The sequence below is a fragment of the Echiichthys vipera genome (genome assembly GCF_963691815.1).
Source record: "Echiichthys vipera genome assembly, chromosome: 17".
Classification (NCBI taxonomy): domain Eukaryota; kingdom Metazoa; phylum Chordata; class Actinopteri; order Perciformes; family Trachinidae; genus Echiichthys; species Echiichthys vipera.
Window position 1 is genome coordinate 7461199 of NC_139842.1, and position 27314 is coordinate 7488512.

The 27314-nt window shown below is 40.2% G+C and overlaps 1 protein-coding gene across 1 annotated transcript; it reads right to left on the reverse strand.

Annotated features, from left to right (window-relative positions):
- Positions 1-7454: 7454 nt before the first annotated feature.
- Positions 7455-24119, reverse strand: LOC310959765 (plasma membrane calcium-transporting ATPase 1-like; the record flags this gene model as incomplete). The annotated part of the gene is made up of 19 exons (XM_083931224.1): positions 7455-7652; positions 9858-10010; positions 11149-11256; positions 12092-12303; positions 12502-12715; positions 13698-13889; positions 14333-14439; positions 14559-14646; positions 14861-15040; positions 15354-15591; positions 15675-15916; positions 16622-16864; positions 17213-17427; positions 18645-18777; positions 18980-19173; positions 20049-20174; positions 21713-21967; positions 22549-22746; positions 23936-24119. The coding sequence occupies 19 exons, from the start codon at positions 24117-24119 to the stop codon at positions 7455-7457; spliced, it is 3480 nt and encodes a 1159-aa protein (XP_083787350.1).
- Positions 24120-27314: the final 3195 nt, after the last annotated feature.

Sequence of the window (27314 nt, forward strand, 5' to 3'; positions counted from 1 at the left end):
CTGTCTCTGTCCCTCACTCTCTCAGACTCCAGAAAGCCTTAGTATGATGTTATTTCACAGCCACACACATACATTGATTTTCAATATTACAGAATTATGCACATGTTAGGTTAATTGATGACTCTAAATTGCCCGTAGGTGTGAATGTGAATGTGAATGGTTGTCTGTCTCTGTTCGTCTCTATGTGCCCTGTGATAGACTGGCGTCCTGTCCAGGGTGTACCCCGCCACACGCGCAATGTCAGCTGGGATCGGCTCCAGCCCCCCCGCAACCCCGATAGGAACAAGTGGTTGAAGATGGATGGATGGATGGATGTATGTATAATTTGGTGGTAAAAAAAACAAACTGTTAAATGAAGTGGGATTTGAGCACTATTCCTCAGATGAATTTTCCAAAAAATGTGCTTACAGTATTGGATTCATTCCACTTATCAACTGTAAGATGGCCCAGATTTGTTCAGTTATATTACAATCCATGTTTTAAACTCCAGACTGACATTCGTGAAATGGGCCAGTTGTGAGGGATGTCGGCTCATGTGAATGGAAAGAAAATGAAAATTAGCAAGGAAGTGAGGGTGCGAGAGATAAAAACCACAGAGGGAGAGGAGGGAAAGAGCTCAGGCTGTGGCTTCATACAGACTCAGTTCGGCGATAGTTGTCTCCTCGCCAGCAAAACAACAATGAGCTCATATTGGAACAGACAGAGGATGTTTATAGGTCCGAGCTATTGAGCTCGACCAATACATCCGGGTAAATATAGGTCTGTCATTGAATAATAGATATGAGTCCTGGTTCACCGCTGATCATATAAGTGTTTCAGATTCTATTCAGTCGCTTTAGGTTTCTTGAAAAGACTATGTAATTAATATTAAAAAAACCTGAAGAAATTAAAGATTGTGAATATTAGCACATTATTTATTATAGCCTGTGAAGCCTCTATCATGTATGTCCACAAGAGGACATGAAAATCTACAATTTAGAGCATTTCATTTGCACACATCTGGTGTCTGTGCATGAACATCAACATCTGATAAAAACTTGGACATTCCCAGATAATTAAAGTGATTGTCTTAAATACAGACACTGATCATTAAACAGCACATGCAGTCAGTTAAACGTTTAAAGGCGGAGCCAAAGCAAGTGTCTAAATTACGGGAAATTGGAAAAAAATCTCAAGCCTCATTGTACAAATCCATCATTTTGAAATAGTTAACAAGAGTAAAAAAGTATTTAATGTTGTCGCCGTGCCCTACCAATCACCCCTGTCAGTGTCAGCAGTGGATCTTTCTCCTGTCTCTTCTAAAGCAAGCAGTGCTATAAACCCATTATATTATATTGCTTTATGGAAATATAAATCAGCAGCAGTAGTGGTCCCCGGTGGAATGACTGGCATCTATAAAATGTGTGCTTCAACAAGGTAGTCATGGATGGTGTCATAAAGAGTGTCTCAGCGTAAGGAGCCCCCCAGGGTTTGGACACGCGTAACCACATTTTTTTAACTCAAACAGGAAAAACCAGATAAAATGCTCCACAGGCGCCGGGAAGGACCAGCTTTGCTCAGGTATTATTCTCATAACATGAAGAGCATCAACCCTCAGCTGAACCATTCTGTCACGCACCCGTTGAGGAATATACGGAAATTGAAAAGATACAGCTGGTTATTAAAAGTGTGAACAAAGACTTAACAACAATGTTTAACAGTTAAATCTTAATGTATGCAGGCCAACATAAAAGCAATAGCTCGACATTTGGGGAAATATGTTTAATCATATTCTCGCCAAGCTAGCCTGGCTCTGTCCACATGTCCAAACAAAATCCCCTTACCAGCACCTCTAAGGCTCACTCATTAAAAGGTTATATGTGTTTGTTTAAAGGTCCACTGTGTAGGATTTAGAGGGATCTATTGTCATAAGTTGAACATAATAATAATAGGTATGTCTTCATTAGTGTATAATCACCTGAAATAAAGTATCGTTGTGTTTTCATTACCTTAGAATGAGCTGCTTATCTCTACATGAGTCTACCAGTGTTGCACCGCCATGCTCTACAGTAGCCCAGAAACAGGAAGTGCACCTGACTCCGAAGCCAGTTTGAGAAAGTGGCCAGACGGTAGAATTCCCATCGAATTACATGGCGTGCAGTTTTATTCTAGGCATCACAACCCCCACACGTTAATAACAGAATTTGATCCTTCTGGTCCGATAACATTCTAAAAGTCTAGTCCGTTTCCACCAGTTTTGCACAGAACCATTGTAATCAAGGATGCGTCAGCAACGGAGGGTGTTGCACAAAGCACACCACTGATGTCGTCACAGTTGAACCCGTTTGCACTGAAAAACCTACCGCTATTTACCGGTTCCAGTGTTGAACCAACTTTTCAGGTTGCAAACTTATTTATTTTTGGTGGAAACGCTCCAAATGGTCCTGTCGAAAATGCTATAGAAGAGCCACACGATTAAATAATTTAAGTAATTTAAAGTTAGCTGGAGCGCTAAACCGGAAGTAGCCAGCTCGGTCAGGAGTGTGGCTGCTCTCGGGGCCCAACAGTGCAGAAGTAGTGCCAATCAGTGTTTTTAGACCTGGAAGTTGAACTTTTTTGGCTTTGTGTGCCAACTTTTATAGGAATGAACGGGGCTCTGCCTCGAACGCTGTATCCCGTTCTCTTAATGCGACCATTCCCAGAAAGGACAAACCAAACACTAGTTCTCCTGCACGCTTGGCACACGGAAGACGTTTCAGTTGGTCGCAATCTGCAACCTCACCACTACACGCCTCTAAACCCTAGTGTAAAACCAACAAGTTGTGGGCCAAAAGTTATTTTAAAGAAAAGGTCTGCTCTCATCTGGATAAGGTGCACGGGTGCTGCTGATGACAGAGGGAAAAAATAATAATCTTGCAGTAGCACACCTCAAATTCAATTCACAGGCTGATACCACATGGATTTGCAAGTGTAATCTGCATTGATTTGGCAAGTTATTCCATTAAGCTGTGGGTACATGAGCTCTGGTAATTGCTTTCACACACACACACACACACACACACACACACACACACACACACACACACACACACACACACACACACACACACACACACACACACACACACACACACACACACACACACACACACACACACACACACACACACACACACACACACACACACACACACACACACACACACACACACACACACACACACACACACACACACACACACACACACACACACACAAACACAGTATGTAAGCTATACACTCTAGGCTGCATGTATAGGGAGTGTCTAAATGGTTTTCCAACAGCATATTGGGTAGGGAGCATTTATCTCTGCTTGGTGTGGAAAGAATAACGCGACTCATTTGAAGCCCATTCAACCATAACCCACTGATTTAGTCAGACTGAGAATGACTGAATAACACAGACGTTAATTCTCAGAGGGGATGAATAGAAATTTAATGTGGTAAAGGTAGTCGCTGGGAAACGATGAATGAATAAATACAAAGGTATTTGTCAAGGAATGATTGAATAAGTATGGAGGTAATCAGGGGTGGTAATCAAGTTTGTCAAAGGATGAAGGAATGAGTAAGAGGCCTTTTCTGTCAGGGGATGAGTGAGTATCAAGGATACGATTGAATTTATCAAAGGCAGAGGAGGCGTTTCAGAGTGTGGGATAGGCAATAATGGGACACATGAGCAGACTATATCATGATAAACTATACACATTCTGTGACTACACACACACACACACACACACACACACACACACACACACACACACACACACACACACACACACACACACACACACACACACACACAGACACACACACACACACACACACACACACACACACACACACACACACACACACACACACACACACACACACACACACACACACACACACACACACACACACACACACACACACACACACACACACACACACACAGAAAGTCACATTGAACGCAAACGCAACATTGTTTTGTTCATAGTCATGCTAGCAGAGCTCTAGGGAGCAGCAAATTCTCACTTTTGAGAATCTGGAAATAGCAAATAGTCTGGATATGATTGCTCTACTACATTACGCGCATATAACATCATCATGCACAAGTCAAGAAACTTTCAATGCATTACAAAGTGTGATATGTTTCTAGGTGGCACATCAACAATAAGCAATAACATCGCTAAGAAAGGAGAACGTGTGGTTCGAAGTGGTGACATAAACAGACAGTAGTTCAAGTGATTAATCTGTGCCAGAATATTTACCGTTTACTGCACAAACAATAGTAGCCTGCTATGTAAGCAGCAAATAAAACAATCTTTTATACGGCAAAAACCCAGAGAAATGATTCTAAAAATGATTTATTTTATTAGTTCAGTATGTATTCATATTTGATTTTTTATTTATATTGGTTATACCTTTTCAGATGAGGTTGAGGAACTCTTGCTGGCAGCAAAGCACGGTCTCGCAGCTGGGCTGTCGCGCTCACAGTGAATGTGCCGTCCCCTCCCTCTGTCTTCAGGACTCACTTCCCATTTGTCTTCACTGCTGCAAAAACAGGTCGGAAAGGATTTTTTGGTTCATCTGGTTCTCCCTGCGAAATTACGAGCAAAGCTAGAGACTAACACCTCTGTTTACCTCTTAAATAGATATTCTACTATTCTATAGATACAAATGGGCTGGGCAAGAAATATAAACAGCATCTCAGAACAATTAAATGAAATTCAACAGCGTCACAAACTACAGCCTCCAAAATGACCAGGGAATCATCACGTCTCTCAATTTTAAGCAAAAGCTGAACATTTTTGCAGGGCCGATGAACTGACAACTGAGTGTGCACATACATATCTAGATACGCACATGTACTGTATATACACAAAGTAAAAGATTGACTCTCTTCTTACAACAATCCATATTTTCTTTCTTGTTCCATCTTCGTTGACCCTGGTGGCGTCGGTCAACCATCCATCTGTGTACTGTACAAGAGGACATGAAAATAAACCATTAGAGCATTTGTACACATCCTGTGTGTGTGCTTGAAAAACTGACATCCTTTTACATCCTGCATAAACTTGGAAAATTGCCAACTCACTCACTCATCTCATCTTCAACCGCTTATCTTGCGTCGGGTCGTGGGGGCAGCAGCTCTAGCAGGGGACCCCAAACTTCCCTTTCCCGGGCCACATTAACCAGCTCTAACTGGGGGATCCCGAGGTGTTCCCAGGCCAGTGTGGAGATATAATCTCTCCACCTGGTCCTGGGTCTTCCCCGAGGCCTCCTCCCAGCTGGACGTGCCTGGAACACCTCCCTAGGGATAATGCTTTGCTTATGCTTGCTCGTTAGACAAGAGGAGGAGCTCACCGAACTCAAACCCGCCTCAAAACCAATGTTGAGTGGACGTTAACTTGAAAACTATATTCTGAAAACATGATGAAAAGCTATTTGATCCAGTAAAGGGCCGCTGTGGCTGCAGGTTTTCATTCCAACCAAGCAAGAACACACCTGATCCAACAAATCAACTGTGTGAAGGCGATTCAGTTGGTTGAACAAGTCTAGTCAGGTGTGTTCTTGCTTGGTTGGAATGAAAACCTGCAGCCACAGCGGCCCTTTACTGGATCAGTGTGAGACACATGATTTAAGACATTGCTGAGTATCAAACTTCATTGTGCACCAATGCTACCAAGCCAAATAATGCAGAAAGTTCATTTTTTCCCGACAGGTTGCACATATAACATTAGCAGCTGCAGCTCAGGTTCAGTAAAGTTCACAGGGCCTGCCTCAGAAAAATATGCCGTTAAGACAAGCAAAGAGCTATTTAAACAATGGCCAAGCATCACGGAGAATAAAACTCTGACTTTGTAAAAAAGTTCATTAAACCTGGGGTAGGCAGTTTATTTTTGGCAATGTTGGGCAAAAAAATCCATAATAATCCTTCATCATATTGTAATTCAATTGTTCTGAGAGAACACTAGACTCCTTCATTTCACCTCCCCTGGCTGCTTTAGAAAATCTAGCCTGTGACGGGAGACTTTGGCCAATCACAGGTCGTTTGAGGAAGAGCGAGCATTCCTATTGGCCGAGGACAAAGAGAAGAGGGAACGCTGCAGACAGAGGTCTCACTCTACTTCAAGTGTGGTGGTTTTGTTTTTCTTTCTTTTCACCAACTGCAGTTTTATGTCTGTAGTGTTATTGTTATGCATATGCAGAACTTAATATGGAATATTCATACTGTGGTAAGTAACTTCAGTCAGGGGTCGTCAGTTTGCCTTAGACAGAGTGGCCCCACTAAAATCAGTGGCGTGGAGTGCAGGAAGGCTGAGAGACTGTGGAAGAAATCAAAGCTGTCAGTATATTATGAGCGTATGGAATAGAAATAACATTCGGTGAAAATGAAAATGCAAGTGCAAAATATTTTTCTAAGCTTATCACCTCCAGCCAGCACAAGCTTAATGCTGCACCTGTTAGGCCTCCAAGGTTTGGACTAGCTTACTTAAGAGCACTGCTCGCATGTAAATCATCACTCAAGACTCACTTTTATGGTTTGGTTTTTCCTTCATTCATTTCATCTTTTACTTATTAAACCGTTCAGTTCAGTGTATTGTTGTAACCGTTAGCTGTTTTATTTTAATTTGCTGACAGATTTTTTTTATTTGATTGTTCCCTTGCTGCAGCTGCACTTTCTAACAGTAGTTTTGAAAGGTGCTTTATAAATAAAGTTACTATTGATTAATCACCTCACAAACACTCTTCTCCTCAACAACAACCGCAGAATTTATCTTCAATGATTTCCGTGGGGGAGAGGGATTTGATTTTCCCTAACCAATCACAGTCTTCCGGTCCCAGCTGGCTAGCTTCTAGTTTAGTTTGATTCTAACTTGAATAGGGATAAAATTGAAATCGGGTGGCTCTTCTATAATGTTATTGGTCTGTATCGATCAGATTCAATTTATCCACAGCTGACAGCAGAAACAGAAGTAGGAGTAGACTATGGCGGAGGCTATGACGTAAGCACAAGTTTAATTGACTTGGTTGTGATTGGCCAGTGAGCGATGTCTATGTAGGTACACAGCGTTAGTCCCACCCACGGTGCTGACTGGCTAATCTAAGTCCCCCTGTGCCACCATTTGCCTGCTGCTCAAATGTGTTTTTAGTCAAGAAACCATAGTTTCATGTCATGATGCCAGACAAATCAGTCAGCTCGTTGGAGTTGGTGAAATTAAAAATTTGGACTCATGCAAGAAGGAAACATCAGTCTGTTTAAGCATTCAGTCGTCAGCACACAACCACAAACACCGGGAAACAGTTTTGCTTCTCTCATTCTAAAAACCAGCAGGTGAACTCAAGCACCAATCAGAAAAGTTGTTTTTTAAAATGCTTTATTATTTTCTTAGAATTACATGTAATCTCGCTGTAACAAACACTTCTAACTTCTAACAATGGCCTCAGAGTTAGTCCTGTGAGTCAGACGCAGTCGTGCCAGGCTGCAGGATCATGTGTTGCATGGTGTTTTGGTTCGGGTTGGGCATTGATGCCAGGTCAACAACGGAGTGTTGTTTGGTTGCCACTTGGTCCTCAAAGTCAGCTTCATTCTTGAAATCCACACGTTTGCGGGGAGACGCGCCCTGTTTGAATTTACGTGTTTCAAGCTGAAAGATAGGGAAAATATCCAGTTCAGGGTTTAATGTTAAAGGAAGATCCTTTTTTAAACCAGCCAGAACAGCAACAATGCTATAGTTTTCACCTTGTTAGTCATCACTATCATTGCGACTGCAGCCGTAGACATGGAGACAAACCTTGCTCATGGCGTAGCATTCTCCCTTCGTGTGTGTGTGTGTGTGTGTGTGTGTGTGTGTGTGTGTTTGTGATCATGGCAAAATGTTGTCCTGTTGACATCTCCTGTAGCAGGAACTACCACAGACACAATGTTGAGTACTTTGCTAGGTGTTTTGGCACCACAATACTGTCACAATTGTTTCAGATGCAGTCATATTATCATATTATGTACTTGCATATTTCAACCATAACTGTTTATGCTATATGGTTATAAATAAAATAATGTAATGTATACATTTAACATGACCAATTTATTTTCGTCAGTTTTGACGGTTAAGTGACGGATGAATTTACAGCCCCACAACTTAAAATCATGTGCCAATCATTAGGCTTTATGCCTACTCTTAAGGTACAGGATGAAATGTTGGTTAAACCCTTAACTTGCACCGGCGGGTTCTGTCAACTCTTTGTCTTTTGGAGGCTGAAGCAGGCTCAGTTTTATAGAAAGGATGAAGATATTTGTGTCACATGAAACTTGAAAATCTAAAAGAAATCCACTGGTACCAACCATGACGTGCTTAACAGCTTGTAGGAAAGGGGGCTTAATAACCCTCCAGTTGGACATCATGGTGATTCAAAGCTTGCATGGCTTGGCCTTCATAACCTTAAATCATAATGTAATGAGCCTTTAAGCACTTTAACCATTTAAAGCATATTGTTCTTTTGTGTAAGGCTTTGAAAGCGCTGTATACTATTATACTATTAGTAAAAAAACATCTCTGGGGATAGTGGGGGTTGAGAGTCTGTTTCAGAAATGATGTCCTTGGTAAAAGAGCTGCAACATTTACCAGATTAATGGATGAGTCAATCAGCAGAAAGATTGGTGTTTTTCAGTTAATTTTAAAGACGTAAAATTACGGAGCCCCTTGCGTGTTAAAAGGTGCTATATATAGATATATCAGTGGCGACTGCTCTAAGACCGCAAGGGAAGCTCAGCTTCCTCTAAAATGTCACCAAAAAATATGTACTGCTGTGGGTAAATTTCATTGACTAAATATTTGCTAGAAAGCCTTCATCTTTTGTTCAGAATCAGCTACTTATCACAGGTAACCAGCGCAACTTCCTTGTCATTCATCCCCACAGCACCACAGCGCTTTACACAGTCTGTTGTTCAGCTTCTACTGACTTCAATGGGGAAGTGTAGAGCGGGTTTTTCCACTGCAGCGAAACTAGACGGTCATTGGATAAATGCTGGGCTTTGTCCCGCCCATCGGACGCTGAGCAACTCTGGGGGTCTATGGGGCAGTGGGCTGGCCCGGACGCTCGGCTTCTGCATGATGATTGGATGAGCTATCTGAGGTGGAATCCTTTTTTGATTGACAGCTAAATGAGCGAATCAGCGATCTTGAAGAATAAACATCCACTGGAGCATTTTCCAAGTTTTTCATTCCGTTGTTCTGAACTGATCCGGAAACTTTACCGATCCCCAGAGACTTTGTCTTTGTTAAAAACGATGAGCATTGTGTTTAGCGACTCTGTTCTGTCGTGCTGCAGGTTCTTTCCACAACGAGCAGCGGCAGCAGCGGGGCTTCTCCCCCTGTCACGATCACTCACACTCACAGGCGGTCACACTTCACAGTAGCCTGGCGCAGCAGCCCCAGCTGAGCCAAGGCCGTTTAAGCAGCCTAGCTCTGCTGGCCATTGAGAGGACACTGGTCAAGTCCCTGGAGATATATATATATATATATATATATATATATATATATATATATATATATATATATATATATATATATATATATATATATATATATATATTATTTTTTTAGATATATTTTTTTCTGTTATAATTCGCAGATTAAATCCCAGACCTGTAGACTATAATTTGAATGTACAGTAGTTAGTTCAATTGATAACAAGCCACTGCACTTAGTTTTCTTGAATTGCCATAGATGATTATAAAATAAACAGATCATCTGCCTCACAGATGGAAACAAACCAAAACTAAACTGAAGTATAAGCAGAAAGCTTAAGGAGGCCCACGCTACTTGTCTTAGTATAAGACCCAGGTATCATACCTGCTTTGCGATTTGGTACCATGTCCTCCGCCTCTTCGGAAGCTCCACTTTACCATCGTCCTCGTCCTCATCCTCAGGGATCTCCTCTTTCTGCAGCCTGTGACCCCTACTCGTCAGGCACTTCAGCCAGTTAGTGGGGACACTGGACACAAGCTGAGAGGGGGACCGACACAAACATTACACAACAGCAGCACTTCCTCCTTCTCAACACATCCACAGCCTGAACATGTAACTGACCACCTGCAGGTTTTTTTTTTTTATTTCATGCCACAGGTCAGATCGGAACCTGGATACCTTCAAATGATTTAGCCTACATGGGGAGCATGCTCTACCAGATGAGTTAGAGACAGTTTTTGTTGTCTAATGATGATCATCAGCTGCAGACAGCACCAGGACATTATTTCTAATTTTCCGTCATAGTAATACTATATTTTAGTCCCTGTTTTAATATGCTGTTAATGTAACGATATCATATCACGGTTTTCGGGTCACGGTTTTTCGGTTCGGTTGTTTTTTTCTATTTCTTTTAGATACTAAAAATACCATGTATCAGATCTGTAGCCTAATAATTAGATTATTTTACTAATCAGATATTCTTAAGGACATATCATGCAATCATGCAAAAACTGAAATAATGAGGCAGCTTGTTTAGGGATTAATAATCTTAAATGAAAGTGAAGTGAGATTTTGAATTGCTGCATTTATGCATTTATATATTTATTTGGCAAAAAGGTAAACAATTGTTTGCCTTCTAGGTAAGAATATAAACACTTTTACATTATCAAATCTTTAAATAAATGAATAAAATAGGTTTTCTTTCACTAAAATACGCACAAACAGCAATCACTGAACTGACTGAAATAGGCTACATCAGGGTTATTTAATTAATGTGGAATTGAGGCCGGTTGAGGGAAGGATGTCACGTTAATGGATATTGTAAAACAATGCAGCACATAGGAGTGCATACAGTATATTGTCTTTATTTTATCAATATAAATATTAGTCATAGGCCTCAAATTGCAACAAGCTTGTCAAAAAACAATCCTTGTTAAATGAACAAACCTCTTCTCCTTTACTTGAGTATTTTCATTACATGCTACTTTATACTTCTACTCCACTACAAATCAGTGGAAATATTCTACTTTTTAATTCACTACATTTATCTGATTAATTTATTATTAATACAAATTTAAGACACTGCTGATGTATTTGTAACGTTCTTTGTTGCAGGTCATCTCCATCTCCCATCATTTTCAGTCTTCAATCCAAATAGTGGCAAAAACTATCTTACCTGTCCCCAAATGAGGGTGCCAAGACCCGGGAGGACACACCACAGCCACTGTTTGATGGTCAGACTCACACAGCTGAATGGTTTACCACCAAACTGAACGATGACAATCTACAGGATAGAGACGACAGCATACAGGGAATTTTTTTGCGTTTTTGTAGACTGCATAAGAGAAGTGCTTGTAGCCTCTGGGCCTGAAAAGTGAAGCTAATGTGGAAACCAGCATTCTTTCTCATTTTCAGCAGGGGGGCGAAGTCCACCAGCTCCGAAAAGCTCACTTGACTTATTACCTTAATAAACATTTTCCCAATGAGTTTATGGACTGACTAAATCACTAGTTTCAAGTCTCCTTCAATACAGCAAGATATCCATTTAGTAAATTATGATTATTAGAGAAAAGTAGATGATAAAGCAGGGTATGCTTTAGGGCAGGGCTGCCTTACATTTGACAAGTTGCTACCATGGCTACCTGTCAATCAGGATAGGGGCCTAAGAAATGCGTATCCATGGCACTGTGTACATTAAAATAGCTTAATAATTCCATACAAAGTTAACGCAAAGTGAGCTTAATTTATCCAGCCCACAACAACATAAGGAGACGGCTGCTTATTCTTTCCAGTAAGTACATTTAGTTCTAAGCCTATTTTCACAAGCTAAAATGAGCATCCCATTTAATAATAATCTATAATAAAAATAATAATCTAATGATCTACACCTTGCTTCTCCCAAACTCCCCCAGTATCCCTCAAATATGTCCCCTCTGGCTCCCAAAAAAAAAAAAAAAAAAGATGGTGACTGCCAAAATGCCAAACTCGAGGCATCAAAAAAGTAGTCTACAAAGCAATGGGTGATGTCTCCGTACATCCACTTCTTGTATACAGTCTATGGTTACTTTACAATGTGAACCTTTCCAGCTGTTACAATTGCCTAGCCCCTCATAGGTTACCTGTATGAGGAAGGTTCCCAGCAAGATGGAGCAGAAGATGGGGTTGTTGAAGATGCCCTTTAACACGTTCCTCTCACCATGAATCTTGCGAGCATTGAGCTCGTTAAAGATCTGCATCAGGACAAACGTGTTGAACACGATGGTGTAGTGTTCAGAGGGCGGGGCGTGCAGGGGGGCGTTCCTTCCACTGGCAATGTCCAATATGTTCTCACCTGTTAGAGGGAGGATCAAAGATTGTTGGTCTCACAGTGTTTTTACACACAATTCCATTCATTTTAACATTAATAAGGAATTAATAATAATTTGAAACTGCAGCAATGTTTAATGTTTAATGTTTAAAAATGTTTTAAGGGTATTTTTGTTAAAGTGAGTCTGTTTCAGACCATGAAGCTGTGGTTGCATTCACTGACCATAGAAGAGCAGGGTGAAGATTACGGTCAGTTGGTAGACAGCGTGTCCCAGGATATTCTTCATCATGGTGAGGGAAATAAGCGGTTTGTTGCGACCATAAGGGTCCCTGAGCAGCAGGTCCTCTGTTGGCGGCTCAGTGGCGAGAGCCAGTGAAGCGAATGTATCCATAATGAGGTTGACCCATAACATCTGCACAGCTTTCAGTGGAGAGTCCTGGAAACACACACAGATATACTGTCAGCGTCTGTCAGCATATGGCGTTATATGTGTGCCACATTCGTGAAGGAGCAATGTGAGATTGAGCACAGAAAAATATATTTGCGAAGCAAATAAAATTATAATTTGAAAAGAAATTATACAAAAAACATAATTTAATTTGAGCAAACAAAAATATATTCTGTGCTCAATAAATGTATTTGCATGTTTGCTATTATTCATTTTAATATGCAATTATAACCCCTCTCACTCAGTTTTACTCATATGCCCTCAAACTCTCTCTCAATGTACCACAACATCAACCAATCGGTTACTTGGAGAAGCTTGATTCAGATTGGCTGTTTCATCTCCAATGAAATTGCTAGTAGAAGTATTAGCAGCGCAGCATACATCCAGGAAGCATTAAGAAATATCAACAGACCGGAGTGGAGTTGTTTGACTACAGCTGGCTTATTATTTTTTATTATTTACTATTGTAACCGAGGGTTATAGTCGCCTATACTTGGGCAGAAAAAGAAATAAAAGATACGGAAACTCCATTCACTGAACGGGGCGATGTAGCCTTCATTTTTTCACAACATCGAACTCAAGTCAGACACACTCACATCGCCAACACTTCCATTCTGACCCCTTCAAAATAAAAGCTCTCAAGAGGAAACTAGGTTACACTATTAATACAGTGTAGTATAGTGCTGTTGTGTCACGTTGTTTGGATTAACATTACATCTCCATGTATCTTGAGACAATGGCTGTTGTGTGAAGCAAACCACTGTCATTACTTTTTTAATCAAATGTTGCTAAACTCTAACTGGTGTGTGTAAATAATTGAAATCAGCGGAATCCTGACTCTTGGTGAACTGTCCATGTGATGACAAGATCTCTAAAAGTGGGTTTCCCCTCCTCCGCTAAAGCGCTGTTTATGGCTACAAACTGCCGGAAGGCAGTGCCCACTTTCTTTTAGCTCCCATGTTAATCTGACCTGGGTGATGCAAGCTCCGGTGAAGGCCACGATGACGGCGACCACATTGACGGTGAGCTGGAACTGTAAGAACTTGGAGATGCTGTCGTAGACATTCCTGCCCCACATCACAGCCTTCACGATGCTGCTAAAGTTATCATCTGTCAGGATGATGTCAGATGCTTCCTTTGCCACGTCTGTGCCCGCAATGCCCTGCAGGACCAGAATGTGTTAGCTTACAATAAAGCTGGTCGACATGGGGGTTCGGGAAATTGACCACATGTGAAGGATGCTGATGACTGAAGGACATGATGTGATCATCACACATCTCTGATTGGTTTGACACACATCTGTCAAGATCAGCTTACTCTCAGTGGATCCCCACGTTCTGACACTTTACACACACACAGACAGTAAGCTGAAAGTCTAGTCTTTAAATTTGAAAATGTAGTAAATCATATGAATCGAATGTCTAAATATTAAACTACATATTATACATTTGCAAAAAAGTTCACATATTGTTTTTTCATATGAACAAGTTAATACATTAATTAATATTTTAATAATTGTTGCTATGACTACTATATTAACTGTTTTATAAATCACTCATCATAAATGTTACAAAGCAGTGGGATGAAATCAGCCACATTCATTACCATGGCGAAGCCAACGTCAGCTTTCTTGAGAGCAGGGCCGTCGTTTGTTCCGTCTCCAGTTACTGCGACGACCTGCCTCTGCTCCAGTGCAGTGCTGTCGATGATACCTGAGATGACAACAGACAGACAAACACATAGCTGAGACACACTTATGGATGAAATGATGAGGATGTAGATGTAGCCGAACTCTGACCCCCTTATGTATAAATTTTGCCCCCCCCCTAACCTTTGACCAAAGTGTGTTTATCGGTTGGAGATGATCTGGCTAGGACTCTCAGCCTGGGCCAAATCGCATCAATACGCTCCTGCTCAATCTGCACAGATGGAGAGAAAACATTAATATAAAGTGTAAATTGCATAATTTTAATTTTAATCTGCTTATAGGACTACAATGCTGCTTGTGTCCACCAAAGAAGTGGAGGATGCTCCGACCTAGGGTCAAAAATGAACCAAGTGGTTTGTGAGAAAATGCATGAGGCAGAAACTAAGAAAGTCTTGCCAGTAGGAGCTAAAAATGTAAAGTGTGACCTCTCCCAGCTGGTTGCGGATCCGTAGGTTGAACTCTTTGCCCTCCATACACAGGAAGTCATCTCCCGGTTGTATGATGCCACATTTGATGGCAATGGCCCGGGCAGTATTAATGTTGTCTCCGGTCACCATGCGGACAGTGATCCCAGCCCGCTGGCACTTTTTGATAGCATCTGGTACCTGATGAGAAAAACAGACAAAAAAATGTCTTTCATTTTTGACAAATTTCTGTCTTTTAATGCATCTTTTCAATGAATCGCCTAATATCTGGACAGATAGTAGTCAGACAGATTTCCTTACTCTGAGACTCTTAAATAAAATACAGGCCATGATTTTACTAGTGAAAAAGCCTCACATAGTACTTTTAACATAAACATTAAAGAGTCTTAAAATAATCATTTTGTTTCAGACAACTCCTCTGAGTTGTGTGTATTTTTACTGTGATTGGCCGTTTGCCTCTGTTTGTGCCTTAGTAAAGACAGGGCTGATGTACCTCAGGGCGGACAGGATCCTCAATGCCAACCACGGCAATGCAGGTGAGGCCGGTGAGGATGTGGGCCTCGTCGTCCCAGTCAGGCTCTCTGTCACTGACAGGGAAGTCTCTGTAGGCGAGACAGATGGTCCTGAGACCCTCAGACGCCATTGGCTCAACCGCCTTCTTGACCAGGTTGTCTTGGTCCCGAGGGGGGAAATCTTTGGTTCTGCCATCGACCGTCAGGATCTTAGAGCACCTGGAACCACAAGGAGTCACTTGGCGTCTGAGATCATCATGTAACTAAGCACAGAGCTGGATGAGCAGCAGCAGTAAACCTACTTCCAAAGCAGGATCTCAGAGGCCCCCTTGCTGAACATTCGGTAGCTGCCATCATGGTTCTTTAGCACGGTGCTCATGGACTTCCTCACAGAGTTGAAGGTGTATACCTTGAACAGTTTCTCTTCTGGGATTTCATTGCGGATATCTTGGTAGTCCTGGCCCAGGTCTAGTGAGAATCCCAGTAAAGCACATTCTGTCTTGTTTCCTACCTGGCGAGGAAGCCCACCCTCATTCTCTGGAGTCTACAGGAAGCAGCAGCATAGAGAATGTTAATTCACATCAAAGTTTAAGTTTTTAATGACAAATCCACTTCTTGCTTACCTTCGCTAGAAGATAGCTTTGCAATCCGCAATCCTCCCGGTAAAGTAAGCGGCGGAAAATTTGTTTTTTCTCTCCATTTTGTGATGGATCAGTGTAGCCGGGTGTAGCTTTATCATCATTAGCAGGGAAGGCATTACTGTCTGTTACATTTGTTTTTAAATTTGCCTGTAATTGCCTTGAGGACAGAGTCAAAGGACTCTGTTACTGACTGGCTGGGGTGGGTATTTTGGCAGCACTCTCTTGTTGCTTATCATAGACATTGCCGCCAGCTGCTGGTTTGTTTTCGCCATAACATGCATGATCCCATAACATAGACCCAACTAATCGATGATGAAATTAGTTAGATCAGTTAGATGGTCCTTTAAAGTGTCTTCCTGCTATTGTTCAGATGTCATTTAGGTAAAATAAGAAGAGAGTGGCTGATATATGAAAAAACAATTTTAGTTTGGTATAGTATAGTAATTAATAATAATAGCTGTGACTGTGGTCTGATTTGTGCTGTGGATCTAAGATGCAGGGATCAGGTGAGTCCTGAGCCGCTGTGGCAGCTCTCTCAAGAAACTTGCTCTCTCAGTCAAATACTTAACTTAAAGCTTCCTAAATGGACGCTTTGTTTAACAGCTTACCATAATCTTGCTGGTATAGGCACAGTTGACTGCGATCCCCATGGTGAGCAGGTCACGGACCTTGTCACAGAGCTGCTTTGACTTTGGCAGCTTTTTAAAGAACTGTCCTGCGATCATTGTTTGCACCACTTTCATGCGGTTCATAGTGAGCGTGCCCGTCTTGTCGGAGCAGATGGCCGTGGCATTGCCCATCGTCTCACAGGCGTCCAGGTGGCGAACCAGGTTGTTGTCTTTCATCATTTTCTGACAAAAGAGGAAAGCAGTGTTACCTGAGACTGAGCGCTTTATCCTGAATTTACTAAAAGCATTTGCAGAATGAAAAGTGTTCATCCAGGATTGTCTGGAGGGGTCAAATAGGCTTAGGGGGTCAACTCCAACCAACAGGGAGAACATAAACAATTATGTAAAAACTGTACACTCACTGAGTTCTAACAAAAATATTGAAATGACATTATATCATGAGACATAAACCCAATTTTCTAAATTAAAAAAAAAAAACATATATGAAAAAGAAAAGAACATGATTTGACTGAATGTGTTCAGTATATGTTAAGAGAGACAGGCTGTATAATGCTGTATATACAAACATACCTTGACTGAATAGGCCAGGGCGATGGTGACAGCCAGAGGGAGACCTTCAGGCACGGCCACCACCAGCACTGTTACACCAATGATGAAGAACTTAACCAAGAACTGCACGTAGATGGGCAGACACTCTTTGGTCCAGGGAACTCCCTGAATCCAGAAGGTATCGATCGCAAAGCGAGCGATGAGGATGAGGACAGTGAGAGATGACATGAACAAACCTGAAGACATGGCCAGAAAGACAGAGAGAAACAGACATGTGTACAGTGAGGTACAGTAGAGAGAGTTCAGGGTCTGAAATTATCAAGTGTTTCAGTCTCCATGCCGAGGGATCATGCTGAGTTGACCTGCTATGTTATACGTTGAAACTTGCAATGAGCAGGTCTGCAACGTTCGGAAACCTGCCAAATTACACCAATACGACTACACTTTTCAGGCTTTTTTTGTGGCTGGATATAATTTGTAGCTTCATAAAATATAAATGAGGACAGAAATACTCATATACTTGTTACAGCTGCATTTCTAGTAGTGACGAAAGAGTAAGTCACTGGTCTATAGCTCACTCCACCAAAGCTCTTTTTTCCTCAAGATATTGGTCATCAATGAGCCATACTGGCTCAGTAATGCTGACCTACATAAAAGATATGTTTGACTGTTTTGTAGTGTATTGGGATCTCAACAAGGTAGCAGACAACTAATATACAAAGTACTTACATACCATTATGTCTCTCTGCTTGATCCCCCATAAGGTACGTTATCATGGCATATGTAATATCTTTCTCACAAACTTTGTAAAAGTTCCACACCACCGACATGTTGTTTTGTTTCAGTAAGCCAAGCACATGGAGCTCCTGGCCAGTGTATGGGGCAGGACTACATATGTGGTTGTTCCTCTCAGCCACATGCACAAAAGTGTTTGACCACAGGTGTGTAGTACTAGTTTGCAAAGAGGAAGGTGCAATGATGACTCACTAACAATAAGAGCTGCTCTGTATCAACAATGTTAGGGTGAAAAAACATGCATGCAGGCTCAAGTTCACTTTTTCTGTTGGGATTAAGCTATGAGCAAAGTAAAAGTTGCGCTAGCCAAATTTATATGCAGTGTAAACAGTCAAACCATGCACCACGGTGCGTTCAATCTCAGCTGAGAACAGAGAAATTTGTGGCAGAGTCGAGTTATAACCGAACAGTCTGATTTGTGAAAAGGTCTTTATGGTTGAAGCCAGGTGTCGTTTTCAAGTGATTTAATGGAGATAAATACAATGAATGACCATACAAATTAACCCTGCGCTCCAGTGTGGCAATGTCTGAGTAACCCCCGAGAAAATAAGAATTAGTAGTAGTAGAAAAATTAGTAACAAAGCTCTGAAGTCCAAAAGATTATATTCAGAATAACCCTTACACTCTTTTCATCATTCATCTGATTCCCTGTTTGTACCTGCTTTGCCGATCTGCACAGCCAGTTTGTTTAGCTTCCCCTGGAGAACTGACTTCTCCTTCTTTGGTAGATTTTTCTTCTTCTCTAGTTCTATGTCCTTGTTGGGCGGCTGCTCGTCCACCTCGGGATCAATCTGATTTTTTTCTACAGAGAATATAGTAAGAAAGTAAAACATTCAGGTGACACAGATTTGTTGGATTGAAATAGTAACCTCAGTTCTGTTACATCTGTGATCGACGAATGTCAACTTAACAATACCACTCCTAAAGAAGCCCAAAATGGTGAACTATCATGACCAAAGATTCGTGACAAGATGGGGTGAAACTTGCAACTACTTGCAATGTGTTCGCCTCCTTTGGTCTGAACTGGACTTTAGAATAAATAGATCCCTTTATATTCTTACTTTTCTTGTCCGTCTTGTTTTTCTCCTCCTCATTGGCATTAAGCAGCGTGAGGATAATTCCAGTCTGGGAGTTCACACCTACAGCAGTGACCAACATCTTGCCAGAGCCCTCCATCACATGGGTACCTGAGAAAGAGAGAAAGAGAGAGAGAGAGAGAGAGAGAGAGAGAGAGAGAGAGAGAGAGAGAGAGAGAGAGAGAGAGATTGTTAGTTATAATGCCTATGAAATGTATTGTTGTTTTGTTTTATTGGATTTTTACACTTTCTGTGTCAATTCAAGTTTTTGTGACATTCATGTCAATAAAGTTGAATTGAATTGAAAATTGAATTGAGAGAGAGAGAGAGAAAGAGAGAGAGAGAGAGAGAGAGAGACAGAGAGACACACACACACACAGACAGCGATTTTACCATAATGGGAGCTGCGGACAGATCTAATGCACTGTAGAATACATTATCTTAGTTCAAACTTTTACACTGCTGTTTTTGCAATGTACAGCATGATTGCTGTTTTCCACTTTCATTTTCTGCCTCCATTCTTCTGTTCTTTAAAACTAAATCGCTTACCTGATTTTAAATGTTGTTGTATTTCAAGAGGCACACAATGGGTCCAAGCACCCTTTTGCAGGCATGTGGGATAAGCCAATACAACAGGCATTAGAGTACTGGCCCAATATGATGCCTTCCAAAATTATGCATATTTAAATTATAATTTCACCGTTTCTGTGTTGGCTCACCATAAAATAATAACCATGAAACTGGTCATTTTGACATTGAGTTAACTTATAGTCGTAGTAATTTCTTTTGTATTTCAAACTTGTATCATTTCAAACTTGTATCATTTCAGTATAGGAAGTGTTCTGTCTGTAGGTGTGAAAACCTAAGAGATGATCAGATTTAAAAGCGAAAAAAATCAGCAGCAGAAACTGGCTGCTTAGAGGTCACAGCTCAGGTCACACTGGACTTGTCTGTAATTTGATGTGAACCGAGAAGAGTTGAAGCACCTGACAGCAACATGGGATCTTTTTCGACTTTCTTCTTAACATGATCAGACTCTCCAGTCAGAGAGCTCTCATCAATCTTCAGATCGTTTCCCTGAATCAGGATGCCGTCAGTAGGAAGGAGGTCACCTGAAACACCAAGACACACAGGTACACTGTAATAAAAGCTCACCCTAAATAAGTTCAACATCAGGTCATTATGGTAAATTCATCATTACATCATGTCTGTCACACAGAAAATCAACCAATGAAGCAAGTTTGATATTTTTTACCAGTAAAATCTGTTTTTTAATAAAAAAATCTCTCTGGTCATGATGTCTGGTGAAAACAATTCCCTCTAAACTGCACGTTTCACTGCTGTCGAAAATTAGACAGCGTGTCCTAACAGCACGCGAGCGTCAGACTACCTCGCTGCGTCCCTCATGGCCAGTTAGTTCATTCCAATAGGAAATAATGTTATCAAAGTATTGATGATGCTGTTAGGACATGGTGTAAGAAGTCAATTCTAAAGAATCACACATAGGTTATGGATATTTTTTCGTTTGTTTTCAATTAGCATAGTTTTTACGCTGTTTAATGCTATCTCAGAAAAGGCATATAGCACAATATTTTATTTCAAATCAGCAGCAGCACAGCATTCTGTTATCAATCAAACAGGAGGACGCCAGTTTCAAATGAGTTCAAAATATTTTTAAGTTTCTCATTGGGTTGCATCAGTGCAGTCTGCCCAGGGGTTTTAACTCAGCGGGGCATGGCACTGTGTCACTAGTTTCCATTGAGTCGCAGCCTGAGCCTGGAGGGAACCACATAGCCAGCAGCCAGCTGACAACTCCACACATAATTGTGCACGGACATACTGTGTTTGTCTTCATTAAATCATCTAAGAAAATAACACTAGTCTTCCACAGTTAAAGCACACACACCAGACGGCTTGGTTAGACCGGAGTGAAAGAAGTAATTAAGGAATGTCTCCTATCTTCCAGGTCATGTGGCCAGACACATAATGTAAACATTATCATAAGAAAACATCAACATTCTGCTGTTTTATTTTACTTTTCTATACTGTAATAGTTGATCACCACAGAAATGTTAATCTCATTCAGTCATCATATGAAAACAAATAATTCCTCTGATGTTTTTAAAATGAGACGCTTACTTTAGACAGTCCTAATGAGCTGCTGACAGTTGGTTCAGCAGATAATCAAGAAGATCAAGGGACAAAAATGACTGCTGTTCAGTTTTCAGCTGTATTTTTTCATTTTTTTTAAGAACCATGAATTACATATTTATTGAGATGGGCAGTGACTATGCTGTCTGGTATTATGTGTGTCTGAGTTCATTCCATCACCCTGGACTTTAGGATTAACACCAAAAGTATACTTCACTTGATAATTTAATTTGAGAAATAACATGTTCATGTTTACATCATGTCTACATTGAACGTTGTAAAAGTCGTAAAAACCTGAATGATCAAAGAATAAGTAAAAGTAAACAGAGATTTGGTGACAACTTAAGCTTTCGGTACCTCATTAGTTTTGATCCTGTGCTATTAACACATTTATATCCATACCAGAAAATTAGGGCAGATTGATATCCAGCTCTAATCATCACTTCCAACCAATGGTATGTTCTGCATTTGATAAGTGCATGCTATTTTCTTCTCTCACCATATTTGACTTGTGCAATGTCTCCAACGACCATATCGGAAACTTTAATCTGGATCACCTGTCCCCCTCGGACAACGGTGAACAGCTGTTCCTGCTCGATGCGGTTCTGGAGGCCGCGGAACTGCTTCTCTTTGCTCCAGTCGTTGAAGGCTGTTACTACGACCACGCAGACCACGGACAGCAGGATGGCGGCGCCTTCGATCCATCCAGCCTCCGCCTCTTCTTCCTCCACCCCACCAGCGGCTTTACCACAGTCTGAAAAGAGAAATTGCAAGCATGAGTTTTAGTGTTCTATTGTGTCTGACAAGAAGTGACCTCTGACCTTCCTGTACAGGAGGAATCAGGTTTCTAGGTCTCTCTAACTTTGGGAAGATGTGACACACTGCTGCTGTGGTGCAAAAACCTCAGATCCATGCTTTTAAGGGGTACCTAAACAGGACAGCACAGTCTAAAAAAAAACTAGAGAAACAAAAAATGTGCAAATTTCTCTTATATGGACTGAGAAATTAAAGTTAAACACGCATACTTTCCTCTGATAGTATAAAAATCGGATGTTTTCATACCACACTAGCTGATTATGTAAGATGAAAGTAAAGCCACTAAAACAGGAGATTCACTAACTGAAGCCTGATATTGAGAAGACAGAAAACAGGAAACACATTCTGACCATCCGAGAGCTCTGCTCACGTCTCACAAATACAGTATGTCACAATGTTCCTATAAATAAGCAGTGTGATGTCTACATACAGGTTTATAATTAAAGATAAAAAAGATATTTATCTGAGAATATAGATGTTTCAGCTGACTGATGGCTTAAAATAAAAATAAAAACTCACTCTTTCTGCCACCAGCAGGCGGACTGTAGAAAGAGAGCCCTAGAGAAATGATGGCTGCCACAATCAAGGTGATGAGTGTGACATCCTGCAGGGCTGCCCACACTAACTGCAAAAAGGTTTTTGGCTTTTTAGGAGGGATGAGGTTCAGTCCAAACAGTTGTCTCCTCCTTTCGATGTCATCCGATATTCCATCTAAACCTGCAGACACAAAGAAAAGATCAGAAACAAGTCCTCCTCTGATCCTGGTTTACATTATTAAACTGAGTTTAAATTAAATGTAACATCTGTTGATCCAAGACAATGCTTAATCCTAACCTCATTTTAAACTCAACTATAAGTCTTGATTGATTTAACATTTGTAATCATTAAACAAATATGAGCGATAATTATTAAGCCCAGTTCAAACCAAAGATTTGTGACGAGACAAAACCGTTTTCGAACATTGCAGGTAAAAGTTGCATCGGCGTTAACTGGACCGTTTCAAAAAAAGGCCGCTTTGGACAGAGGCTAAACAAGAGACAGAGAAAGAGACACAGAGCGAGAAGGTTGAGCGAGAAATATAATAAATAAGATGAGGGAGCGACCTAATCCAGAACAAAGCAGTGAACCAGGGAAATTAAATTGTATTTTCACCGTTTTGACACAACTAGAAATGCAGCTGTAGAAAGTATCTCACGATCTCTGTCCTCATTTATATTTTAGAATGCTGAAAAATTAGATCCAGCCACGAAAAAAATCCTGAGACAGAAAATTGCAGACCTGCACATTGTAAGTAGTTGCAAATTTCAGCTTGTCTCGTCTCAAATCTTTGGTCTGAACTGGGCTTTAGGCTTACGCTCAGGATGAACTTACTTATACTGAACTTATTCAGTCGGATGTGATCAGTTGTGTGCATTTTTTGCAAACCTATAGCTCGCTCAAATCATTAGGCATATGTCTGTTATTTGTGGATTTCAAGTTTTGTTTTTACAACAATAACAGAGAAACATCCACATTAAAAGAAAAGCAACTAACCAGCAACTAACAAACAGTCATTGTTAATAATATTTATCCTTTGTTCCATTCAGTCATTGAACTTTATCACACTTGTGAAATATCCTAACAAAATGGATTATATTCATTGCAGTGTTTAGAAACTACCTCATGATTATTAAGTGAAGAAAATGTGTAAATCTACCTTTAAAAAAAATTAGATTCTGTCAGTATAGAAAATTCAGTCAACTTTTACATTCTAGTGATTGCAATTTCACAGCAAAGGCTTCCCACTGCCTTTAAATGAAAGTATGATGAAAAAAAAATGGTATTGGTTATAACTCTATCTGCTTGATAAATCAAACCAATCAAATGACAAACTAACCCCCGAAGCAAAGTTTCTCAACATATTTACCGTTGAAAGGTGATGTTCTTAGTTTGGCACACAGTCCATTAACATCTCCGTAAAGCTCCTTGATCTTGGTCACTGACTCTTCTCCTCTCAGCTCCATGAGGGAGCGCAGCTCCTGCAACGAGCAGCTGAACTCCACCTCGTTATTGGCTTTGCCACGTCGGCCATGTTTGGGCCTGTGCGCCATGTCTCCTTCTTCTGGGACTCGACAGAGGACTCCCAAAAAACACTGAATCAGTGGTTGGCCTGATGTGCTGATCTGGCCTCACAGGGACTCTGTCACTGTCAGAGGATAGATTATTCAGGTCATTTCAGAGGTCTCATGGGAAAACAAATCAGCAAATCTATAGGGGAAAATGCAGAAGTATCATCAAACAATGAAGTGATTGGACTTAAAGTTAGGGATGGGCACAGGACACAAAGGTCATGTCCTTCGCATTGTTTTGGGGATTTACATTCTATATTTACATACCAATTACACATGAGACAGTTTTAAAGATTGATTCAAATATTTCTTATCCACATATAAATTAGACCTTTTCTGACAAAAGAAAATGGATTTCAAAAAAGAAGAGCTAGTGTAGATTTTGAACTAGCATGTGATCATTATACAGAAAGATTTTACTGAGAACAGCAGAGAACAGTTAATGAAATATTTTGATGAATGATTATCCGAAAACATAATTTTTGGTGAGAATTTGAATCCTGGCTTTTTATTTAAAAAGGATGATTGAAGAACACTAAGAGAATAGCTCATCATGATATGATCCATCAGTGAAATATCACCCAGACGTTTAACCTAGTAATTAAGCAAAGTAAGGGAATATGTTTGCCTTTGATTTGGCTTTAATGTCGAATTGAACTGAAAAACGTTCACTACTTGCCTAAATGCTGGGAATGACAGAAAGACTGTCATGTACAAAAAACTATTCCATCATATCTGACACTTGCTAACCCGTGAACCGACGCTGAGCACAGTGCCTTGTTCAAGGGCAACAGCAGGAGGAAACCAGTAGGAATGGACTTAATTACTAAAATATTCATCAAAAAGTATATTTGGCAGCAGGAAAATGAAAAAGTTGTCATACAAAATTGACAATGTGTTCAGTTTTGAAATCTCCAGATCAACCTCAATTCTGGCGTATTTGAATGAAAACAAGCTGCCTTGAGTTTGTCAGTTATTGCCAGTTGTTGCCGTTGGTTCCAGTTGTTAATTTTGTTTCCATAGTTCCATTTTTTGTGTGTATACAGTTTCAATTTTTTTTTTATCAAATCTTCCACGGACAGGCCGTTTAAGTTACCGTTAACACAAACGTTTTTTCTAACGTTAAAAAGTTAGGTTAACATAGCATAAGGTTAGCTGTCATTCGCTAACGTTCACTCCCTGAACTGACTAACGGTCGCTTAGGAAAAAATGTCTTCATTAACAACACCAGAGGAAACATATTCCCTCAGCCTAGTGTCAACAAAATATAATTAATCGATTAGCATTTGATAATACAAATTCCAGAAATTAATAAATGAAGTATAAACAGTCTTAACGTTAAGTTAGTTGACTTTATCTAACTGACAGAACCGAGGTCGTCGACGTTAATTTAACGCCGTTGAATTAGCAGGCTGTCTGACTTACCTTATTTTAAGTACTTTTAGCATTAATACTTGTTAAATTCATTTAAAAAAAACACACATTTATGAAAAAAAAAAAAATATATATATACTTACATTGAGTTAATTTATCCGCAGGATAGCTACCGTAGTGAGTTGGTTGTTGTCTTCTTCTTGTGCTCGGTGTGTGGCCCCGATAATTAAGTCCGTTAGACTTGCTGCAGTTAAGGATTTGAAAGTACACCGCCCCCTGCTGCCAAGAGACCGCGTTGGCATCACAGAACACAGCAGCAGCCGTTGACTGTTGGTCATGACGTTGCCTAGTTTTTTTTTTTATTTAAAATATTTAATATAAATTGAGTTATACACAATTGCCAGAAGGGTATTTCTAAATATAGAAATAATAATAATAACCTAAATTAAAATATACAAAGACACTAAAACAGAGAAAACGAACAATAGCCAAAACAGAAACGTACGGGGTCCGTACATTTGAAATGCCTAAATAATAATAATAATAATAATAATAATAATAATAGTTTTTTGCCAATTTATTATTTTTCAGGTTTAAGTTTTCCATAGTGGTCAAGTGGGATTTAAAATCTCAATCTTTAATTTGTCAACTCTTTAATCCATTTCCAGAAGTGATATCTTTTGATAATCTCGTTTTTGCTTTTGAGACATTGCGTGTCTAGTATTCACTCAATCTGTCATTTTCCCATTCATTCTAGGTTTATTTACCAAATGTTTCTGGTCTAGAGTCTTTTTTTCAGGAAGAAATAAGTTGTTTTTACTCCCTTGAGGATATTAGTCCAGTGCAGAGATGCAACAACTTATCAATTATAAAAATAGTTGGCAACGAATTTCATCATCAATTAGTCAGATCATTGTTATGATGCACAGCATGGTACATGTGTTGCTGGAAACACCGGTGTGGTCCATACTCTTTTATAATACTAACTTACTGCTAACAGCCGTCTGTCCATCAGTTGTAAGCTACAGCCTAGTTTAATTTAAGTCTCTTCTTTCAGGTTCCCTGTGGAGCTCCACCTGACAGCTGCTGTAAATCACAGACATGCCTCTCCTGTAGCTCTATTCATTTTAACATCTTGATGTCAGTGAAATTTATGGTTCTCTGATCCTCCGTAATACCGTTGGACATAACCACTATTAGCAAAGATTCATGCAGGTTTTATTTAAATACAGAACAGCTGTTTCTTGGCATTAAAGTAACTTGGCTACATCTGTGTGTAGGTCCAATTAGAAAGTGTTTTTATCCGACCTTTTGCTGACATCTAGTGGAGACTAAGAGAAGTGATATAAGGGATGGGAAGGGGAATCTCTGAAATGATATATAGTGAGTAGTCGTAACATCATTCCTCAAGGAATTAGTTTATACTGTAGCCAGCTGTGTGTAATTGGTCTGTATTATCAGAAGAACATACACATCTCCTCCGCTGCATGTCTTATCAGTCTTCTCTACTGAGAAATATCTGTAAGTGTTAAATGTGTTTAATCCGGAGACACTGCTGTGTAATTGAAAGGTCATAGGTTGATCCTGGCAAAAAAAAAATGAAGATATGCCTTTAAGGAAGATAAGCTAATAAGATAATAAGGTGTGTTCTTCTGCCAAGACATGTGACTGGCAAACCTTTAAATCCACTGTGCAGAGGAAAAAAAGTCACTCTTCCGCAAAGGTTTATATGTCTTCTGATCAAACAGACAAACAAGTCATATAACAATAGATAAATGTCAGCTTTATTAATTCACAAAAGGC